Raw genomic sequence first — 21,108 nt, 5'->3', positions numbered from 1 at the left:
TTAGAATCTGTAATGCTCTTCTATTTTGTGTAGAAGATTTAAATGTTTGCAGATTTAAATGTACGAAATATTATTTTAAATAGCATCCTCAAGTTATATTTCTTAAATATTTGCATCATTAATTTGGGGCTCAATGTCAAGGTGTAGAAGGTGAAATATTGTACGATCTTTTCATTTGCTTTAAGCCAAGACATGTCTTTGAAGAACATGAATTTTTTCTTTCTTCAACTTTGATAAAGTAAATGATAGTTTGACTGTGGTTTTAAAAAACACCCTCCTCAAAATGATATTAATTGGAAAATTACCAAATAAGACAAATCAAAACATTTTGAATTGCTGTTGCTTCTCAAATGATTTCTAGTCATTTCAGGTAAATTTACTTCTACATATTGAACACTAAATACTCTTTTGAAAGACAAAATGATCCACACATCACTAGGTTCTTCTCAACCCCTAGGTGTCTAATTAAGATTAATGAATGCACTAAATTATAAAGCACACTCATAGCTAGTACTTAAGAATTATTTGGTTAATATCATTTTATCAGCCTCACTAATATCAGTAAAGATTTCCTTACAAGTGAATCTTGGATTGTTTGTTTTTAAGAGGTGGGATGGAATGTGTAAGGAATAGCTCCTTTTCTGCCTATAGTAACCATTTTTGACACAAAGTATTTGGAACTGTCTTAAATTGACATAGTATAGTAAAGGGTTGAAAGCAACTATGTGTATGAATGGTCTCCACAAACTTTTCTGTTAAAAACTCATCAATTTCAAGCATTGTTTATAAGACAAAAGCAAATTTAAATCGCCATTTGGATTCCACTGTCACTAGCAAACAAGGTTTCTGTTCAGCTAAACACATCTACAATGTTGTATGGATTTTATGATAAAAATACCTGGACGCTCACCAATCTTAAGCAAAATTCCACTGGGAACTCATGGCTTATTTATGATATAATAAAACTATTATGTTTTCAGCTTTCATTTAGTAACCTTTATGTTTTATATGCAAGTCACATACCCTTTTATTTAAAAGGAGGCCCAGACACTCCTTAAGCTTTTATAGCTGCTTATTTTTCCATGAGTAAATGATGTGTTTTATGTATATTCACATACTGTTGGCTTATATTTTCAAATATTTCATGTAGATCTCAATTCTTTTTAAGGTGATGGGTACTTGAGGTTTTTACAGAACTATTTATTAGCAGAAATTAAAGACTACTAGAAAAAGTATTTTGAACTTTCTAATTTAGTTGATGTACAGGGCCAAAAATAACAAAATAACATCTGCAGGTTAGGTATAAAAATATTTAAATTATAATTACCGTATTTAATCTCACTGTACTATGCATTTAGGAGATAGTATAAGCAAAGATTATTTATATACTTAGAAATAAATTATCTTTTCATAAATTAAATAGGTCCTTTACAGCAAGACAACCATATTTGTTACTTTAATCCTGGTGATGTAGCAGAATGTTAAAATGTCATCAGGAATAATGCTAAAATATTTACAGGATTTGATCTATGAATTTCAGAACATGGTGTCTATCTGAGAGTCGAAGGAAACCACATGTTCTAATTGACTTTTGGGGGTTAACCATAACTATGTTGAAAGAAACTAAATTCAATTGCATAGACATTCATTTATTAAACTAGTTAAGTCATATACATGGAAACTACAAGCATCAATACATGAACCTCCTTCTTTTAATTTTTAGAGGATTTCAAATTCCATAGATGACTTACACTAAAAGGGAGGGTGTCAAGTATGTATCTGCAAAAATAACATATGGGATGCCCTCAACTCCATAATGGCTCCTCAGAGTTGATGAAGGGCATCTTTCATGCCCAGGTCTATTTGGGGCTCTCCTTCAGGACTCAGCACATTGCAAGTGAGGTAAGATAACTCAAAGACCACCACAGGAAGCCAAAGAAGTTCTCTCACAGAGTTATCTGAGAGTCTGCCTTATGATCACAAAACTGTTCATTAAATAAAAAGTACCTTTCTTAGGTTCATTTCTTGAAATGCATATACATGTATAACATATTGCAGAAAACATTCATATATGTATCAAGAATATGTATCATACACCCAATGCATAAATAGCCAAGTCAATCTCCACATAAATAGGCAGTTTAAATTCTTCTATTTATTGCTCAAGATTTCTGCTTAACTAGATGTTGCTTGAAAAAAGTGAGATGTTGAGTGGATTAGGAAATAGACTTTGTAATATAGAGATTTTCTGGCTGTTTTTTGGTAAAGAGATTTGACCTGTATATTTATCTCTTTCTGTATTGGTAAGGAGACTTTATTAGTGTGAAATCTCATAACAATTCCCTAAAATTCTGTGGTAAAGTGAACACAGTATAATCACATTTCAGTTATATATTGCATCATACGTACAAAATAGTATATTAAATTTTAAAATATCCAGAATTTCTCCACAGATACGATGCTTTCACATCCCTATCATCCATATCATATATTTTCATAACTCTAGCAAATAAATCCCCATTCCAATATGCTATGAATTATACAGTCAAATTTTATTATATGCTTCGTTTGATTGTTTAGATTCTTATCATCTCTTCTGAATAAGTTTATAAGTTGTCAAAGGGAAACAAAATGCTTAAACTCATAATGTTATGAGTTTTACGTGAACAATGAATGCAGACGTACCAAACAACACAAGGAAAAAGTCAAAGGAACAATGCATGACTGGAAATGTACTCCACAAAAATGTCCAGTTCAGAGAAAACATGTTAATGCTGCAACACAAAGATCCTGCTTTCTTTTCTGAAGGCTTCTACATACAAACTTGCTTAGACATTCAGGCCATTTCTGGTCAAGTATAAATAGTCAATCCATACATCTTCCAAGGACTTGACTATTTTGGTGAACTTCTGGAAATTTAACATTGTCGGGTAAAGTTTTCCAAAGTTCCAATTAAAAAAACTGACCTACTTCTGAAAGTAGTAAAAATTTATCAATGTATAATGGGACCCCTGGATTCTTTGGTTTATGCAAACACTTCCATTTATCTTTTTTTGATAGTTGAGATTTGCCCAGAGAGTAATGGCTGGTTTTTGGTTTTTATAATATTTTTCACTTCTACTACAATTTTCATCTGTTTGTCAAGGTTTTGTTTTGTTTTGTTTTGTTTTGTTTTGTGTTTCCCCAGACAGGAAACCTAAGATAACTTTTCAGGTTCACAGACAGACTTGATGCAGACTTCTTAGGAATAAAGATTGCTTAACTAATCCTTTTATCACCAGATGACAAAAGATAAGGGGTTTTTATCTTTTGAAAAATGTCTCTTCCTTTCCTATTTTATAAATTCAGAAAATGAGCATGTTTTTTCTTAGACTTCACTTACCTTTTTTAACTGTGCTTCCAATTTGTTACATTCTTCTTTCTTTTGTTCAATGGCTATTTCTAGAGATTTTAATTTGGAGTCCCTTTTCAGCCCCGCTGAGGCTAATGAAGATGCATGTTCCTTGAGGTCAATTAAACTAGACTGAAAGGAAAAGAACACTAGTAAGTAGAACACTATAATTTCTACTAGTAATGTCTTCAATTTGAATACACTGATTCTATACATAGTAATAAAGTGTGCATTAGACAGAGAGGGTAAATATAGTCTTACTAAGGTAACAATAGTCGGCCCTGACCAGGAAATTAAAGTTGGCCAGTTTACAGAACCAAGCAGGATCTAATTGCAGTAAAATCAAATGTGACCAAATGGTGCGGTCAGTAAATGCATGTTTCATGTCTCAAAGCTATGCTAATGAACTAAGTCCCAAGGTGGTCTTTACATGTCATGGCAAAACAGACACCCTGAACCTTCCATTTATGTTTATTGCTGTCAGGTGACACAGACTCTAAGAAAAATATGAAAGAAAATACCAACTTTAATTCTTTTCTCCCCCAAAAGGGCAAATCAAGTATGAAAGAAGAATCCTATTGTTTTTATCAAATTCCATTTCTTTAATGAAAAATGGCCAATGGTTTCTCAAACATCTTCTACAGAATCAAAGATAAAATTACTTAAAAATTCAGAGTAGACTTTATGGCCTAGTGCTTTGTAAATTCAGATTCAGCAATATAATAAATCTCCCCAACTCCAACATGGGGTTACCCAAGTTGGTCCATTCATTAATCACACCCAGAAACCAAGAGCTTCCCTGTATAGTACGAATCCCAAAAGGCAAAGAAATAAATACTAGCATATACCACAGAACACAACGTTGCTAGCTAGGAGAGCAATGTCCACCAGCAAACACAAAATCGTTAGCAACGTCTAACTATGTGACCAAATTGTTCAGGTTCCACCCAAAATCAGACAGGGTACGTTTCCTTTATATCCCTTTGCAGTGCCTAGGAAAACACTAAGCACACAGCAGTTTCTCAGTAAATGATGTGGTCTAATACTTTACTGCTTCATGGGCACTGGAACAACCTTATTGATGAAGATACCACCACAATCACCCAGCAAACTACCCAGGTCCTAACAACCCTCTGAGGGACAGGTTAGCCATTCTCATTTTTCAGGTAAGGAAACTGAGGCTCACATGAGGCCCTGTCTTCTCCAAGGCTCTCAAGCTATTAACGGGAGATATAGGTCTGAACCCAGGTCTCCGACTCCAATTTCAATGGTCTTTATCATGTAACTACCACAGAAATAATAAAGAACCTTATAATCCAGGCACTCTGTCATGGTGAAGATTATTACCACCCCAACTAAATTATAAGCTCCATGCTAACAACAATTATACATTGTTTTCCTTTATAAATTTAAAATTGCCAGGGGTGATAGCTTTATGTGCCAACTTGGCTAGGCCACAGTCTCCAGTTATTCAACCAAACACTAACCTAAGTGTTGCTGTGGAGGTATTTTGTAGATGTGACTAACATCTGCAATCAGTTGACTTCAAGTAAAGGATATTATTCTTCATAATCTGGGTGGGCCTGATCCTATCAGTTGAAAGGTCTTAGGAGCAGACTAAGGTTTCCCTCAGGAAGAAGAGATTCCTCCTGTGGACTGCAGCATCAGCTCCTGCCTGAGAGTTTCCAGCCCACCCTTCCTGATGGCCTTCCCTGTGAATTTTGGACTTGCTTAGCCAGCCTCCATAACTATGTAAGCCAATTCCTTGTAATAAATTTCTTAATATGGTTAAATTCCTTGGTACAGTTCTGTTTTTCTGGTGGAACCTTGACTGACACACCTAGCCCAGTGGCAGGCACATTACTACACAGAAACAATAAATGTTTGCAGAAATGCCTATCTGAAGTTCATACAACGTAAGCATTGCTTACAAAATTATTTTCATTTAAAACTTATGCTCCACCATGTCATCAAGATCTCTTTTCAATTAGAAGCATATCTATATATATATATATATATTTTTTTTTAAGATGCAAACCCATGAATAACACTTGCGATCTGTGAAGAATGCTGCAAACGAGATAGAAGCTTCTGTGCCTTCTGTTACATACTAACTACAGTAATTACAGATCCCCCAGGATTTACATTCTTTATTTTCATATCAAAGAAATAATCTCTTCTCTAAAAACTAGTGAGCTTAAGTTTTAGAGAATACAAATTTTGCTTCTGAGTTGCCTCAAAATTCCTATTACTCAGCAATTGTTCCCTTCTTGGACTCCTAATTTAGATAGTACTTTAATTTGTATAGAATTATCAAAACCCAAGGGCTGAGGTGATACTTTGGAGCTGGGACATATACAACTACGCTGTGATACAACCCAACAGAGCAAAAGGACTGACATGTCATAAAGGAGATAGACATTTTCCACAGACAAAAATAATTGTGAGGGGACCAAGTGTGGACAATGGCACATATCTCAGAGCTTTGGAGACTGAATAAAAGAATGGGCATTGCTGCTTCTCAAACTTCTCCACCAAAGTATCCCTAAGTAAACTAAAGAGGTTATAGCCATCCCTCAGAATAGGGATACTCTCCATAACCACCAAACAAAAAATTTCTTTAAAGCATATTGTTTACATTAAAAAATGCAGGTGAGATTTGTTTTCTGTATCCATGTTTGCACTAGCATTAAAATACTCTTTCAAATTATTTACCATAATGTAAAAATGATGTCCCAGAAGAGCAGCCACAACCTATACCTATGTGTCCAGCATGGTACCATATCTCCTAACCTGGGGGTATTGAGTGATCCACTTCAGAAGCACAGATGAATGTACAGCACCCAACACAAGGATTAGTACATAACAGGCCCTCAGTAAAGTGGAGCTATTGTTATTATTATCAATGCTGTTGTTGTTATTGTTATCTCAAACAAGGGATCATGAGACATTGAAAAAAATACAGAATCCTCCAAGCCGTATGAATATGGTAAGACATCAAGAAAACTTTCAAGGAGCTAAATGGTATGTGGTCAGTAGAGTACAGAAGATATGCACAGAGCATCACCAGATGTAGGGAATTACAGTAAATATTGTTCTTCGAATTCAGATAGCTTTACAAAGCAAAGGTAACTAGGTCCCCCAAGCCTTCACACAGTCCCTCAAACTAAGTCTCTAGTCTCTCAAGGCTACGTGGATATGGGTTTATGAGTACTATCAGTGTGGTTGTTTTTCCAGACTCACCTCTTTTTCAGTCAGTTCAGCTTGTAAAGCGTTGACCTTCTCTTTCAGGTCTTTATTCTCTTTTCGGAATGATTCTATCTCTTCAAGTCTTTCCCGATCATCTCTCTCCCGCTGTTCTTTCAAACGCTCAATTATTCTTTCCTGTGAGGCAATTGCCCAAAAAAAGAGTTGAGAACCGATCAGTGTGCATGCCAAGGCATGCTACAAAAGGAAATAAGAAGAAATACACATAAGAAATGTTCTAGAGGAATCAACAAACACAAGATATTCAAAACTGGGTTTGTGAAGAGAAGCTGTGCATAACAGTATTTGGGAAAGACAGTCAATAAAGCTTTCAGCTTGTTAATCAAAGTTAATATCATAGGGTTGCAAGGGATCTCAATGTTCAAGTTCATGGTGGTACCGGGAAAATTCCAAGAACAATTCCAGAAGAGGGAGGTTCAGGCACCAAGACCTAAAGTCTTGTATGGGTAAGGGGAAGAGGCAGAACTAACCTCTTGGATCAACCCTCTTTGCTTGGTTTTCCCATTTGATGTCAAAGAACTTTCCTTGATTTCTGAAGACTCTTCTCGCTAGAAAGGGGATCAAAGTTGGGCAGGACCTAGACCCCTCCGGGACTTAGAGCTGGACTCACAGTGAAAACTTGAGACAAAAGAAAGAATAAACTCCTTATATAAGTGATTTTCCAATGTGTCTGGAGGTGTTTATTTACTTCCATATTTTTTCAATGGTTTCTTGGCAATCAGTAGAGACTCAAAAACATTGCTAGAATTTGAGGAAAGTTCAAACAGCAGCTTCTTTTATTGAGAGGCTGCTACATGCTAGGCACTGTGATATACCAGTCCTCATCACATCTGTGAGATCTGAACCAGTACTACTGGTAACAGAGTAGTGTAGAGGAAACCCAGGCTCAGAGAGGCTGACTGACTCGTCCAAGGTGATCCAGCTCATAAACAGAAGGCCCACCCTGGCATCCAGGGCTGTCTTGAGTCTTAGCCACGCCCAAAAGAACACACTGCCACAAACATACACCTGGAGCCATTCAAGGAGATCTGAGGGTCTATCTGCCCTTGACTTTTATATTGAAATAAAAACATTACTCTGGTAGACATGTTTTCCAAAAGTGTGAAATCTTACTGATATCAAAATAAGAACCTTTTTTTTTTTTCTAAGGATTTTTTTTTAATTTATTTATTTTTGGTTGCGTTGGGTCCTCGTCGCTGCACGCGGGCCCTCTCCAATTGTGACAAGCAGGGGCCCCTCCTCGTTGTGATGCTCAGGCTTCTCATTGCGGTGGCTTCTCTTGTTGTGGAGCACAGGCTCTAGGCACAGGGGCTTCAGTAGTTATGGCGCACAGGCTTAGTTGCTCCGCAGCATGTGGAATCTTCCCCGAGGGGCTCGAACCCACGTCCCCTACACTGGCAGGCGGATTCTTAACCACTGCGCCTCCAGGGAAGTCTCAGAACCTTCTTTTTTTAAGGAAAATTCTGCTTGGGTAAAATTTAAGTTAGATTTCTGAAACTTGTTTCAAATTACCTAACACATATTTGAATTTCCTTTTGGATGGTCATGTTAAAAAATGTTGGTGCAATGATTCTTAAGAATATTGTCTTTTATATTCTTACAAGTATATAGTACAAGACGATGCCTGATATATAAGACAACTGTAAAACGGTGTGTAATGTAGAGGGAAGTTAGTTTGAACACTTAGCCTGTGATTTAAGTTCTCCCAGGGGAGCAACTGTTCTACCCCAATGACGATAATTTATGTCTAATGCTTTCAAGGGTGACAAAAGTACCATTGTTGTTTTGTAATTACTCAAAAACACTTTAAAATGAAGTCTATTATTACTATAACAGTGGGGGTAGAAATAGAACAAATGAGTCTATTACATTCCCTATATTTGTTTCTTCTTGATTTCACTTACTGTCCTATGTTACTCTGTCTGTGCCATTGTAGAGGAGATGATTATGTGATTGACAGAAGAAGGAAATGGCCTCAGTGCACGGTAAGCCTCTCAAGGACTTTTAACAATTTCAGCAACTGAGCCCACACTGCGTTTTGCCTGCACTTATTACAAAAGCCTCACAACTGGTCACCCCATGAGCCGGGCATCTCCATCCCATCACTTCCACCCCGTGGCTGTTGGAGTGATATTTTTAAAGCCCCAAACTGATCATGCCACATCACTATTTAGAAACCTTCCCAGGAATCACTCTGGCCAGAGCATAAACATGCATTTATTCTCACTAGGCACCCTTTGCTTGGTTTTATTGCATGTCCACTCTCTCAGCCTAGCTTTCCAAAAGGCAACAGTCAAATCTTATGAATCTCTTAACCCAGTGCTGGGCAAACTGTCTGGCATACAACAGGCAATTAAAAAGGCTGATGGAAGGAACAAAATTCAAATTAGGGATCATCCTGTCTTCAAAGGAAGGGAAATTAAGTATGCATGTTTAACATCCAGAAGGTGTCAGAGTCACTTGGAAATTAGGTTGATTTGTTCTAAGCACTTGTACTATTGACTGGGCATCGATGACAAAGAAAATCAGCAAGCAGTATAATGTTTTTAAGTGTTATTGATGATTCAATACTATAAAATATTTCTCCGTCAATCACAAAACTAATTTAACTGTCAGCCGCGCAGGGCCAGATGTCAAAAACATGTGTTAAAAGGTCCTAATATGGCATGATCTACTTGATTAACAACCAACTTGCAGAAATTCCAACAATGTGTTCTTGTTTTAGTCTTATTTGCATTGGCAAGTGTTCCTTGTGCACCCATCTGGCTCTGCACAGGTCTAATCTATTTGTGCTTTATCACTGGGTGGGAACTGCATTGCAGTGGCCTCCAGCTCTGCTATCTGGCTTTCTCAACTGCTTATCTGCTACGTGGCCACAGCAAGGCTTGGCGAGACCAGCTTTATAAATACTGCGGGTTCCTTGAGCTTCTGTGTGTCATTCCTAGAGCTAAGTCATACTCAATCTTAACTCACCAAGCAGCATTATTTATTTATTTATTTTTACACACTCTGGATATTTGAATAAGTTCCCAGAAATTAAAAGGAATAACACACTCCCTGGGATGTAATAATCCAAGTGAAATTGAGAATAGTGCCTAATGGGTTCTATTCATCAGCCAAAGGACAGCAAATAATTAAATGCTCTTATAAGTTCACTATTTTTAATTAATCATTTCTTTTTTGCCCCATGTCTTGTTGCAGAGGATCTGTCCACTTACATGTGGATAAAAATGGAACTTGTGAGGGGAAGGCTATTAAAAGAGATTGGATTGTCAAACACATAAAGAACTAAACGTTTAAATTTTAGTCCCATTCCATCACCCATGAGCTGAGTGGCCTTGAGGAGGCAATAAAGTCCCAGTTAAGGGCTAACTTAGAGAGAGCAGAAGTGGCTTCCCAGAGTGCTGGGTTGAGAAGTTAACTGGTGCCATGGTTGATTAACGATGTCCGCCCAGGGCCCAGAGATGAGGAACAGTGCTGCACATGTCCCAGATTTTCATTTCTGGGCATGTCATTTTACCTCACTGAGTCCACTTCCCATGTTTAAAATGAAAGAGCATGGATTTACTGTTCCTCAAAGTGTGGTCTTCCAAATAGTTGCATCAGAATCACTGGGCATGCTTGTTAAAAATCAAAGATTCCCCACAGCAGAGCCCACAGCAGAGCACTGAATCAGAATCACTAGGAAATGGGATCCAGGAAACTGTATTTTAAGACACTCTCTAGACGATAAGATTATTTTTAGATACATATAGAAGTCTGATACCCACTGGAATAAATACTTAAAATAAATCTACTATTTTTTGTCCCATGATAGAGAACTTTGCCAGTTCCTATCCAATGTTTTTGTCTGTGTTTTTCAAATACACTAATGCTCTGATTTTTGGCACCTTTTGAAAATTCTCTCTGTGTTTGGTTTTATTCTTCATCAGGTGAAAGGCTAAAAATCAAACGCAAACAGGGTTTGGAAACTAAGAGCTCATGGGCCACAGCTGCTCCAAAGAGCTATTTTGTTTGGCTTGAGCATCATATTATAAAATCTGAACTCGAATATTTTGAGGTAAGTCAAAGACTGCTCCATCACCAGCAGTCCCTACTGCTTAACACCAAACCCACTTCCCTCATTTTTGCTCCCTGCATGGCCCTTCATGGCATTCAAGTTCTCAACTGCCCATCCATGGTCCAGTACAGATTTCACATGCCTGAGATTGTGGATCAGCAAACTGAATAATTATTGTCAAGGTAATTCCAAAAGATAATGGAATTTAGCGGTCAGCTAGTTTAAATGCACATTTTGAAGATAAGTTACTGAGATGCCCTGAGAGGAGAAGAGGCTTGCCCCACGTGATGCAGTTATCAAGTAGTGGGGACAGTTTGATGGGGCCAGACTCCCACAGACCTCAGCTTTCCTTCCTGAACATCTCCTCAGTCTCAAAGGAAGTACTTAAGTAAAGGGAGTAGTTTCAGGTATGAGAATTGCTTTGGGATTTAAACTAGAATAAATCAAATCTTAGCAGGGGGGAAAAGGATAAAATGCTGCCAAGAATACATGATATGGAAAAGTATATGGTATAAGTTTATTTCTGTATATTTGGAGAAAGAAATCAAGGGTACAAATGGACTGACATCATATCACTCAAAAACTGCAAATGGGATACATGATTATTAATAGTTTTTGAAATAATATTCCTTTATTCAAATTTTACAAACAAAATTACAACAAGAAAGTTTTGAGGGACTTCCCTGATGGCACAGTGGATAAGAATCCACCTACCAATGCAGGGGACACAGGTTTGAGCCCTGGTCCAAGAAGATCCCACATGCTGTGGAGCAACTAAGCCCGTGCTCCACAACTATTGAGCCTGTGCTCTAGAGCCCACAAGTCACAACTACCGAGCCCGCACACCACAACTACTGAGCCCGCACGCCACAACTACTGAGCCTGCATGCCACAACTACTGAAGCCCGCATGCCTAGAGCTCGTGCTCTGCAACAAGAGAAGCCACCGCAGGGAGAAGCCCGCACACTGCAACAAAGAGTGGCCCCTGCTCGCCACAACTAGAGAAAGCCCGTGCACAGCCAAAAAAAAAAAAAAAAAAAAAGTTTTGATACTAAATTCTTGAAAATTGTAAAAAGAATATTTTTCCTGAAAAATCATCTTATTTATTCTTATGTTTCCACATAAAATCTTGTCTCTTATTTATAATTTAATGTTAAAGTTATTTATCTTGTAATTTTAATAGGAACATTAAGACTATCTAGGCATAGAATTATGGCTCCTATTTTTACCTTCTATATTTTTAGCATAGAGAAGTGGTTCTTAGACTAGAGTATATATCACAATGACCTAGGGAGCTTGCCAAAGTGCAGACTTCTAGGCACTACTCAAGGTTCTGATTCAGTAGATATACATGGGGCCTAATAATTATATTTTCAACAGACTCCTCCTGGTGTTTTTGAAGTAGAGGTCAGAGAAGATTTCTTTAAGATTCACTGACTTGTGGAACCAGTGGGCTATTTAATCTAATTCTCCCATCCTACAAATGGGAAATTTGAGGCCCTGGGAGAGAGAGTTATTTGTCAAGGTCACCCAGTTAGTGGCAGAGCTAAGACTGAGCACACTACACACACTCTGCACAGTATGAGTCCTACAGAAGTGCCCAGAGAATGAATGAACAACTAGAATGAAATGGGCTAGAAATCATTTTAGGAATCGGTAAACATCAGGATGACCTATTTGCCTAATAGATTTTGTTCATTCTTTTAATCAAAGTAATCCTTTTAAATGTCAGTCAGAACAAAACCCTCCAAATGGCTTCCTATCCCCTTTGGAGTGAAAGTCAAAATTTTTCATCCTTTCTCACAGGGGCTTCAAGGGATACGCTTTCCCCCTCCCCCTCCCACTCTGCACTTGCTCTCCCCTCCAGTACATTCTCCCTCCAGAAGTGCTCATGATTTATCCCTCACTTTCCTCAAATGCCCACTTCTCAGTAAGACCCTCTACCTGGCCATTTCACCCCAGCACTCCCTGTACCCTCTTCTTGCTTTCTTCTATGGAAATTATTACCCTCTGAAGTCCCATGTGTTTTACTTACTTAATTATTGTCTGTGTCTCCTCAGTCCCATTAGAATCTAACCTCCACGAGAGCTAGGATTTTCGCCCATTCTCTTCTCTGCTGGACCCCCAAGTCCCCAGAGCAGTGCCTGTTATATGGTGGCAACTCACTCAATCAACACCCACTGAGCACTCCCCCATGCAGGTATTGTGCTAGGCACTGGGGGAAGGTAAGCTAACACACACAAATAACACATATATACGGGTATGTTGCTGAGGCTTGGAGTCCAGCAGAGAAGACCAATTAATCACATTAAAACAGATAAATGAACAATTAAGATTGTGACAAGAGCTCTGGGAAATTCACAGTGCTCATGAGAACATAAGAGAGGATTTTACCTAGGAGGCTTCCCTGAGAAAATGACTGATAATAATAATAACAGCTATAACTTATTATGCCTATTATTCTCAACACTTTCCATATATTAATGCATCTTCTCCTCAACATATTCCACTAAAGTAGGTACTATTATTATCCTCTTTTACAAATGATAAAACTGAGAAAGCGAGAGGTTAAGTAACTTGTCCAAAGTAGTAAGTGTCAGACCTAGAATGTGAACCCAAGCAGTCTGACTCCAATGTCCACATTCTTGACTACTGTGCAATACAGCTTCTCAGGAAGCTGAGCTCTCTGAAGAAGAGGAATTAAGTCTGCAGAGAGTAAAGAACATTCTAGGCTCTGTAATAGCATGTGCAAAATGTCTGAGGCAGGAGGGAACAATGGTGCACTTAAAAATCTAGAAGGCTGGGGCTTCCCTGGTGGCACAGTGGTTGAGAATCCGCCTGCCAATGCAAGGGGCATGGGTTCGAGCCGTGGTCCGGGAAGATCCCACATGCTGTGGAGTAACTAAGCCTATGCACCACAGCTACTGAGCCTGCACTCTAGAGCCTGCAAGCCACAACTACTCAGCCCACATGCCCCAACTACTGAAGCCCGCACACCTAGAGCCCATGCTCTGCAACAAGAAAAGCCACCGCAATGAGAAGCCTGAGCACCGCAGCAAAGAGTAGCCCCAGCTCACCGCAACTAGAGAAAGCCCACATGCAGCAACGAAGACCCAACACAGCCAAAAATAAAAATAAATAAAATAAATAAAATTTAAAAAAAATCTAGAAGGCCAGTATGCCTAGAGCACAAAGAATGAGGGAAGAGAGATGGGGGATGAGGCTGGAAAAGGAGGAAGGAAAGATGGAAGGAAGGAAAGATGGGTGGGAGGGAGGGAGGGAGGGAGGGAGAGGGGGGAGGGAAGAACAGGGGAGAGGAGGGGAGAGGAGGGAAGTGGGGCAGGCAGAGAAGTGGCTAGTCAGATAACAGCCAAAGCAGATGAAGGGTCGGACCCTAGGGGTGAGGTTAAAGATTTCAGTTTTTAATCATCCTAAAAACAGTGACAAGGTAGTGAAGGTTTTTAATCAGGGCCAAGGGTGATGTGACCAGGTATGCATTTCAAAAAGACACCCTTGGGCTTCCCTGGTGGCGCAGTGGTTGAGAGTCCACCTGCCGATGCAGGGGACACGGGTTCGTGCCCCGGTCCAGGAAGATCCCACATGCCGCGGAGCGGCTGGGCCTGTGAGCCATGGCCGCTGAGCCTGCGCTCCGCAACGGGAGAGACCGCAACAGTGAGAGGCCCACGTACGGCAAAAAAAAAAAAAAAAAAAAAAAGACACCCTTGGCTTCAGCGTGCCAAGTCTACTGCAAAGGGCGAGCATGGGAGTGGGAGGCCCAGCTGGGACTAGGCTTAGTGTGGGTGCATGGAGAAAAACAAGCACACTGAAATGCATTTGGATTGTTTCCTCTCAACCATGTTTCTCTAAATCCTGATACCCCCGCTAATTTTTAGTCCAAGCTTACCTTCTCTGACAAAGCCTCCTCAAGCGTCGCCAGTGCAGTATCAGTATTACTAGAATCAGTCTGCAAGGACTTCACTCTGTCTTTCAGGTTGGTCAGTTGCTTGTCTTTATCCTTAAGTTGTTCTTGCAAGTTTTCAATCTGAAAGTAAAGATCACCATATTTAATGCACATTTTATTACATATTCAGTGCCAAGGTCCCTGAAGTGGACCTATCTAAAAAAAAAAAAAAAAAGACTCAAGATTATGGAAATTGTCAGTATTATGAAGTTACACTTTGACTCAGAATCAAAGCCATTTTGACGAGACCATGTTTCTTCGATGTAATTCAACTTCATGTTTAAATGGCAATACAGATGAGCAGAATATCTCCCTCCATGCAAATGCAAGCCCTTCAGACATGTAAGCACTATTATTTCTATCTACTTCTACCTCTTTCACCAGCCCTTTAAGTCTCAAGTCCATAAACCTAATCTTGGTGCAGGGAATCAGAGAAACACATATTCAGGATTACTTTATTCAATGAACAGACACGTACTGGGTGCTCATTCTGCACTAAGCACCATATCAGTATATGGCAGAACCTATGTAGTCATTCACTCACTCCTTTATTCAGTATTAAACTTTGTGATATGCCAAATGTTGTCAAGTGGCTGTTTCAAAGTAAGCACATGAAAAGCCAAGTAGGTTATCACCAGTAGACTGTTAATGGGAAGAACCTGTGATATAAATCAAATGTAACAAGTACTAAACACTCCATCTGGCAAATAAGTCATGTGCTGGCAACCAACCAGCCACTTTTATCCACTATCTGCAGCCTGAAATAAACACACCAAATAGCCGATTATAACGCCTGCCCAGGAGCAACAGCAAGGACCTTCTCTTGGGCATTGCATACATTATCATTCATGTTTTTATTCTCTGCTTTCAAACCATGTATTTCTTATCTAAGGATTAAAAAGAAGTCCCACCGTACAAACAATTTATTCATATTAAGGGTTTTAAAATGACAAGGAAAAAAAGCAGTACAACTCTAAGATAAGTCCATTCAAAATATTTGTCTTCTGCACCCAGGCTTTCTCAGGAAATCATTCCAAATGCATGTTTCACAATGTGTGACTCAAACAAATTTGGAGAGTACTTGATTCACGTAGCATGAATCTGGAATGGCAACACAAATAATGACAAGAGTAGAAGCAACAATGAGGAGGAGGGTTGACAGTGGAGGTGGCAGCAGTAGCAGCATCAGAATAGCTCTGAATGCAAAGATAACGACCCTGCTCACCCTCAGTCTGAGGACAGAGGACGTGGCTGATGTTTCCAATGATTAAAACAGATGTGGCCTAATGGAGATGGACATTTCCTCCTTCCATTCTTCCCACCTTCCTTTGCTCCTTCCTTCTTTCTTTTATTTTTCCCTTTCTCCTCCCCCTTCCTTCTTCTCCTTCCTTTTTTTTGCCAATGTATTTTTTAATAAGACATGTTTTCTGCCTTGAGACAGACATCCTGGTTTGGGGAAATAATTAACCTTCTCCTTCATCAAAATGCATTGTATTCCTATTCAGCTACCACTGTAAGAATTCACTGACCCTCCATGCAAAACACAGAAACTCAAAAGGTATAATCATCTGCAGTCAGAACAAAGGCTCCCTCCATTCCAGACAAGTGTTCATGGGGTTACACAACACAATAAGCAAATATATGAGTGAGCAAAAATATGGATGGTTATATATCAGAATGTAGTCATTATATAGAAGAAGCCAGCAGCTGAGAGGACTGACTCGAGAGAGTGTGTGTTATTATTTTGAGTAAACTCACACCCACATTTGTGTACACACGTGTGCAAATCCATGGTGGCTCCAAGCAAACTGATTAAGTTCCCCGTGTTCACCCTGGGAGACAGTGCCCTGGACAGAAGAAAGGGGACTTTCTCTCAGGGCATCAGCCCTGGTGTAGTGGCATCACTGATTTCAAGGGACTTCGGGCGTTGCAAATAGAGGCTAAAGAAGACTGCTGTGGGCCTCCTCAATTACTGGGGAGATTAAGGATGTTGAGGGTCAGTGGTCCAAGGCATACTCAGGTAGGCGATAAGAGCTGGAGAAATGTGGGCTGGTGAGACACAGGAGTGACATAGCTATTATCTCACATCTAAGAACTCAGCAGAAGAGCCAATTATACCACAGAAAAGACTGAAAAACAGAGCTGGAACTGGAGACATTTATAGAGGTAGGGATACACCACTTTAAAAATGTTACACAAAGATCACCAAGAATGATTCTTAATAAAGACAAGGTACAGACCAGGATGGGGAATATAGCCTCTTGTGCAAATAAAAAATAAGCCTATAAATAGATACGTATACACAGCTATAAATATAAAATTTTTTTCTGGAAAAAAATTTCACAAGAAATTTTAATAGTGTTTAACTTTGGGGGAAAGGGTCTAGGGTACAAAACTGTGGAAGAGGTCTTCTGTTTCTCTTTTTTGAACATTTCTGTAGTTCTCTGCTTGGATTTTCTAACCATGTGGGTTTTATTCATTTTTAATGCCAACCAAGATTATCTGGTTGGTAAAATTATGGGTAGTTTTTAGTTTATATTTGTGTATAAAAATTTAAACCATTATGCAAGTATTTAAAATCATGTTTGCATACAATTGATAACTAAGTAGAAATTGGAGAATGAGAAGGAAAAAGAGTAGAATGTAAAATCATACGATATTTCTTTGTAAAAAGAGAAAATTCTAGCATAGAACAACAACAACAAAATATATATATGGGACTCACTGAAGTATCATTTGGCAGTGGTATGAATGATGATTTTACTTTTCTTCTTTATACTTTACTGCATCTGCCAGCTTGTTCTCCTTGAACATAACAGACAGAATAAAAGATATTTAAGACCAACTACAAAATATAAGAATGGTTCTTTAAATGTGTTTTGAACAGTAAGTTTGTGCTTTTTAAAAGGACTCATTGTAAGAGGAAATATTCCTTTGTTACTCCAAGGAGGACTCAATTCTTAAAATGTTAAATTTAGGAGACTGGGGCAAATGTAAAATTCTGTATCTTTAAAAAAATTATTTTTCAGCTTTCTAATGTTTGTAAATTATTAACAACATTTACAAGAAAAAAAGTAGAAACTTTTCTTCAAAGGGTGAGGTTATACTAGGTTGAAACAGCAGGCAATGAAAAATAAGCAAATTGAAAACCAGGGTTTAGGATTGGGGATGGAAAGTGAGGATTTTGTGAGAAATTCCACATGCTGCAAAAAACTGAATCCACCTAAGCAACATAGTCAACTCACTGGTCACTGTGACTTGATAAAATAAGAGATGGGCCTGAGCACAGGGTTGTCCTTGCCTTTGAACTAAGCTGCCTTTTCATCACAGCTGAGCAGACTCAGAAGGAGCCAGTTTTGCTGAAGTGGTACCTGCACCTCTCAGAGCAGACCACTGGAGAGGGGCCAGGGGGCAGGGGGCAGGGAGAGCTCAGGCCCTGGAGGGCACCAGGCTGCCCTAATCCTAATGGCTTCAGACTGACTTCTGAAGCTCCAGGCCTGGCAAGCCTGAGAAGGGGCAATGCCCAGAGGGAGTTGTTTAGTGAGTTTTCACACAAATGCAGCCCTCAGTGGGAGAGTTGTCACTGACTGAACAGCAGCAGCCTCCTTTACTCCACATTTGCTCCCCTCCCATCTGGTCTCCAAAACTGCAGCACAGTTATCCTTTCTGTAATGCAGATCTGACTGAATGACTTCCTTTCTTAGAACTCTTCAACTGCTCCCCCATTGCCTCCAGATAAAGCCCAAACTCCCTGACATCATACATGAGGCCCTTCACAGGAAGGCTCACCTGGTCCTCCACTATCCCCAGCCTCACCCCAGCCTTGCCAAACCACTCCTGCTATCTCCCAGGACCAGGCTTTCTCATAGCCTCTCCATCTTTGCCTATTCGTTTCTTCTGCTTGGGAGATTCTTCTCATCCCAATTTTTTACCCTAGTCCTACTCAAATATTTAGATATCAACATATTCCTCACCTCCTCCAGGAAGCCTTCTCTGTCCACAACACCCACTCTGGCCCAGGCTAAGTCTCCTACTTTTCACACACTTTTAAAATCACCTCTTTATTTGTCTCTTTACAATGTGGCTGTGAGTTCCATTAAGACAAGAATTCTGTCATACTCACTGTTGTATTTCTGGCCATAGCACCCAACTGTGTTGGCAATACCACATATTCACTTATTAAATGAATGAAAGAACAATGGAAGGAACCCTAAAGCGAGTGTCTTGTATGAAAGGAAGAGACCAGAGCATGTGATAGCTGAGTCCCTTCAGTTCTTAGATCCTACAAAGAAGAAAAAGCATGGAGAAGCTCCATATTTAGCCAGAGTACCTAAAACATGCTGAAGCATCTTTATGCTTTCAAATATTACCCAAAGGTATCTTTTTGGCTGTTTTCTTTATAGAGTTCTGAAATTTAGTTACTTAAAAAAATTTTTTTTCTTTTCTCCATATCACATATCTCTGTAGTTTCTGTTATCCAAATCTAGGGTATCAGTCAAACCTTTCAGCTGAATCAACAAAAACAACACAGTCTGGTTTAAGCAGAAAAGGAGGAGGATTCACAAACCACCAGCAATACTGGAGAACCAGGGTTAGGGAAAATAACCCAGAACAATGCCCAAAGTTTTGATGCAACTGGTCTAATGCAGACACTGTTGCCCCAGCTGCAGAATACCAGAAACTGAGATTTACAGCACAAACCCAGCTGCCATGGACCACTGAACACCACCACTAGCCCTGTAGCTGTGCAGCGCCATGGCCTCGACCTTACAGTCTCTGCAGCAGAGAGCGCGTCACATTCTCAACATTCCAGCAACTCTGGGGCAGCTACATCTAATGAGCAGAGCCAGGGTCAGGTACACAGCCCAGCTGCAAAGGAGGCTGAGAAACCAAGTGTTGACATTTTCACCTTCCATCAGGAAAGGTCCTTCATAAGATCAGAAGAGAGTTCAAAATATGGGTAGCCAAAAAAAAAAAAAAAAAGAAAGAAAAAGAACCCTTATCTACACACCTAGGGAGAGCATGGTTGTTAGCTCCCGAACCTGGAAACTGAACCATCCTGAAACAATTTCTCTCAACTGTCTCTCTCTCCCAAGTTCCTGTACGCCTATAAAGCTAAGATTTGACTTAGACATTTGTCCAAATGTGGTCCGTGCAACTCTTTGTGGCCAGTCTATAAGATAACTACAAAATTCGAGAGTGCCTATGTATCACACCAATATTCAAGAACAAGATTGATGGACTTGTCACCGTGAGCAGTGTATAGAAAAATTGAGATGTTTCTGAACACGAGTCACATGTGGCCAGAACTGCACAATGATCATACACAGTAGGACCGCATATTGGTCCATGACAAATTAGGTATTTTAAAAAAGAAGCAGGTAGCTTGGGAAGCATGAATTTACAGGCCTGCAAATCTCTCATAATGCTTCAGAAATACCTTTTCTTTTTTTTTTATTGTGGTAAAACACATAAAGCAAAGAATTTGCCATCTAACCCATTTTTAAGTGTATACTTCAGTAGCAGTGTAGTATTTAATACCTTCATAATGTAGTACAACCAACACCGTCAACCACCTCTAAAACTCCATCTTATAAAACTGAAACTACCCAATAAATGATAACTTTCCATTCCCCCTACCCCCAGCCTCTAGCAACCACCATTCTACTTTCTGCATCTACAATTTTGAGTACTCTGAGTACCTGATATAAGTAGAATCATACAGTGGTTTTTGTGTAACTGGCTTATTTCACTTAGAATAATGTCCTCAAGGTTCATCCAGAGCATACATCAGAATTCCCTTCCTTTTTTAATACTGAATAACAATCCATTGTATGTATATACCACATTTTGCTTATCCACTCATCTGCTGATGGATACATAGGTTGATTACACATTTTAGCTATTGTGAAAAATGCTGCTATGAACATGAGTGTACAAATATCTCTTTGAGACCCTATTTTCAATTCTTTTGGTTATATGCCCAGAAGCAGAGTTGCTGGATCATATGGTTGTTCTACTTTTAATTTTTTGAGGAACCACCATACTGTTTTCCACAGTGGCTGTACCACTTTACATTCCCACCTACAGTATATAAGGGTTTTAATTTTCCCACATCCTGCCCACCATTTACTATTTTCTGGTTTGTTTTTGATAGTCGCCATCCTAACAGGTGTGAGATAGTATCTAATCGTAGTTTTGATTTGTATTTCCCCAGTGACTAATGATGTGTGTGATCTTTTAATGCGCTTATTGGCCATCTTTAATGGCCACATCTTTAATGTGCTTATTGGCCATTGGTATTTCTTTAAAATGTCTCTCCAAGTCCTTTGTCAATTTTTAAATCAAGTTGTTTGATTTCTGTTGTTGAGTTTCAGAATTTCTCTCTATATTCTGCATACTATTTCCTTATCAGATATATAATTTACA

At 39.1% G+C, this 21,108-nt stretch overlaps 1 protein-coding gene across 9 annotated transcripts in view; it reads right to left on the bottom strand.

The window, feature by feature from the left end:
* The window catches only part of ERC2 (ELKS/RAB6-interacting/CAST family member 2), a 963,856-nt gene that overhangs the window by 521,564 nt on the left and 421,184 nt on the right, over window positions 1–21,108 (bottom strand). For all 9 annotated transcript variants that reach the window (XR_014016968.1, XR_014016969.1, XR_014016970.1 and 6 more), the window contains 3 exons: window positions 14,623–14,760; window positions 6,635–6,775; window positions 3,383–3,523 (listed from right to left, as the gene is read on the bottom strand). Coding sequence is in view for 6 of the 9 variants with exons in the window: in XM_081247675.1 (XP_081103801.1) it covers window positions 3,383–3,523; window positions 6,635–6,775; window positions 14,623–14,760 (420 nt within the window). In the remaining 3 variants the exon portion in view is untranslated. The remainder of the gene's footprint in view (window positions 1–3,382; window positions 3,524–6,634; window positions 6,776–14,622; window positions 14,761–21,108) is intronic.

This window comes from Mesoplodon bidens (genome assembly GCF_964165515.1).
Source record: "Mesoplodon bidens genome assembly, chromosome: 10".
NCBI lineage: Eukaryota > Metazoa > Chordata > Mammalia > Artiodactyla > Ziphiidae > Mesoplodon > Mesoplodon bidens.
This window is presented reverse-complemented; position numbering and strand designations above follow the sequence as displayed.